General features: G+C 43.2%; 1 protein-coding gene across 1 annotated transcript in view; it reads right to left on the bottom strand.

Moving 5' to 3' along the window:
- LOC101854876 overlaps window positions 1-3120 on the bottom strand; it is a 9667-nt gene that overhangs the window by 509 nt on the left and 6038 nt on the right. Inside the window, exon 4 of the mRNA XM_005101397.1 lies at window positions 1943-2081. Within this exon, the coding sequence (XP_005101454.1) occupies window positions 1943-2081 (139 nt within the window). The remainder of the gene's footprint in view (window positions 1-1942; window positions 2082-3120) is intronic.

The following is a 3120-nucleotide window of genomic DNA, read 5'->3' as shown; positions in this document are numbered from 1 at the left end:
GGAGAGAGAGAGAGAGAGAGAGAGAGAGAGAGAGAGAGAGAGAGAGAGAGAGAGAGAGAGAGAAAGAGAGAGAGAGAGAGAAATCGCAAGACTGAAGATGAAGACTAGTGTGCTATAACATTATCAGTGTCACGCAAGATGATTACAGACTTTGAATGGCTGTTTCAGAAAAACCAGAAGTTTTTAAGCTCTGATGTACACCTTTTCCCGACCTATTTCGTAGATTGTCAGATCAATTTCGACATTGTGATTTCAGTTCGACTACTCAATGAGAAGTGACGTCACAGGGTCAATGACAGTCATTTGATCCCGTGACGTCACTTCTCATTGAGTAGTCGAACTGAAATCACAATGTCGAAATTGATCTGACAATCTACGAAATAGGTCGGGAAAAGGTGTAAAAGCGTATCATTCTGTTAATTCTGTACTATACTGAGGTATACTAGAAGCACATACTGTGCCATTTCAATCAATTTGAAATTTTGACACATTCATCCCTTTTTGGCTGATGAGGTTTTTGGAACTGCTCATATGTACTTTGGAAGATGCTTTATTATTCATATTATTGTTTTTTTGTTATTACTCGTACAGTGAAACCTGCTATGACAGGACGCTCTTGGGGAATCTCAAAATAGCTCTGACATTACAGGGTCCTATCTCCACAGGGACAATTTACAGATGAAACGAGAAATTTGGCATTAGAAACTTTGTCCTTTGAATAGAGGTGTCCTGTCACCACAGGGTCCTGACATTACAGGTTTTACTGTATTATGTTTGATATTTTTATTTTCTTTATTTCTTTTTCGTTTAGTTGGTGTGGGGATGAGGATGGATTTTGTGTGTTTTGTATTGTTCAACTACTTTTCCATTCATGTCTATCTTTTTTTTCAAGTTTATTTGAAAATAAAAGGCATTTCTTTTCAATTTGACATATTCTGTTTTATTATTAAGAAACATGTTGTCAGTGTGTGCAAAAAGCATCCAACTTAAACAATTATCGGTGGAACGTAACAATTACGGACAAACAAACACACATAGCCTATATATTTATACAGCAGATACTGACGAGTGTCAATATTCACGAGTGCCAATGTCACATTTACATAATTTTTATTGGTGGTATCATCATCTTTCTTACGCTTTGAGTCAAGCTTTACTGAACTTCGTTACGCTTTGTTAAGCTTTGATACGCTCTCGAACCTTTAACCAATTCGTGACAGAGCGCCCCAAATTTTTAGACAGTTTAAAATTTTTGGGCGCTCTTGCCGAATGTTCCGCTTTGCTCCAAGCTTTTTTCCAACGATCTATGACGACCCTGACACTTTAATCGAGCTTTGTTACGCTTTGGAGCCGCTTTTGATGGCGCTTTCAAGCGCCATCAAAGCGCCGTTGGTGTGAACTCTACATACTACATAAGTGGCTCAACGTTTCGCCTCGTAGGCTTCCTCAGGAGCAACTGAGAGAAAAACTAAATGAGCGCTGTATACTAGCAGGGAAATGGGCCTAACAAAGAGGGTCTTAAGATTACGTGTGGTTACAGGCTAGACAGAAGTGACTAAGAGGGAGCCTGGCCAAGGGGCTAATTATAAAGAAATTGGACGGATGGATCAACAACAACAACAACAACAACAACAACAACAACAACAACAACAACAACAACAACAGGAACCAGCCCCACAAAGAACAAAGAGAACACTTAGGACAACCCAAGAACACCACCACTACCACAACCAGTACCACCAAAGACGACAACAAAACCCGGGACAAACCAACAACAACACCACTACTACCCCAACCACCATCACCACCAACGACAACAAGAATAACACCGCGGGCAACCCAAAGAACACAGCACAGTTACCCGTAGCGTTGATGGGCGCAAACACATCAAACAACAACAACAACAACAACAACAACAACAACAACAACACAGCACAGTTACCCGTAGCGTTGATGGGAGCAAACACATCAAACTGCACGTTCTTCTTCACGAAGGGTAGGGTCATCTCAAATGTGTAGAGGCCGGAACCTCCTACTGGCAGCGAGTCTGGGCCTGAGAGGTTGAACTCTGGGGTGAATGTCTGTGGATGGATGGATGGATGGATGGATGGATGGATGGATGGATGGAGAGGTTGAATACTGGGGTGTGTGTCAGGGGGAGAGAGAGATGGAAGGATGGATGGAGGGATGGATGGATGGATGGATAGAGAGGTTGAATACTGGGGTGTGTGTCTGGGGGAGAGAGAGATGGATGGATAGATGGAGGGATGAATGGATGGATGGATAGAGAGGTTGAATACTGGGGTGTGTGTCAGGGGGAGAGAGAGATGGATGGATGGATGGATGGATGGATAGAGAGGTTGAATACTGGGGTGTGTGTCTGGGGGACAGAGTGATGGATGAATGGATAGATGGAGGGATGTATGCATGGATAGAGAGACGGAACGATGGATGGATGGATAGAGAGGTTGAACACTGGGGTGTGCCTGTGGGAGAGAGATGGATGGATGGATGGATGGAGAAGTGGAAGGATGGATGGATGGATGGATGGACGGATGGATGGATGGATGGATGGACGGATGGATGGACGGATGGATGGATGGATGGATAAATGGATGAATAGAGAGGTTGAATACTGGGGTGTTTCTGTGGGAGAGATGGATGGATGGATGGATGGATGGGTGGATGGATGGATGGATGGATGGATGGATGGATGGATGGATGGGTGGACGGATGGATAGATGGATGGATGGATGGATGGATGGATGGATGGATATATGGATGGATGGATGGATGGATGGATGGATAGAGAGGTTGAATACTGGGGTGTGTGTCTGGGAGAGAGAGAGGTGGATATATGGATGGATGGATGGATGGATGGATGGATGGATGGACGGATGGATAGAGAGAGAGAGAGATAGAAAGATCGTATAGAATATACAAAATAAAAAGAAATAGCTAAGACGAGCATGAACAAACAGAGAAAAAAATGTAATATCTCTCCTTGCAGGTGCGCGTGTGTGTGTGTGTGTCTGTGTGTGTGTGTGTGCGTGTGTGTGTATGTGTGTATGTGTGTATATGTGTATGTGTGTGTGTGTGTATATATATATATATATATAT

Source organism: Aplysia californica, unplaced genomic scaffold (genome assembly GCF_000002075.1).
Source record: "Aplysia californica isolate F4 #8 unplaced genomic scaffold, AplCal3.0 scaffold00281, whole genome shotgun sequence".
Classification (NCBI taxonomy): Eukaryota; Metazoa; Mollusca; class Gastropoda; order Aplysiida; family Aplysiidae; genus Aplysia; species Aplysia californica.
The sequence above is the reverse complement of the archived record's forward strand: the minus strand, read 5'-3'. Positions and strand labels throughout refer to the sequence as shown.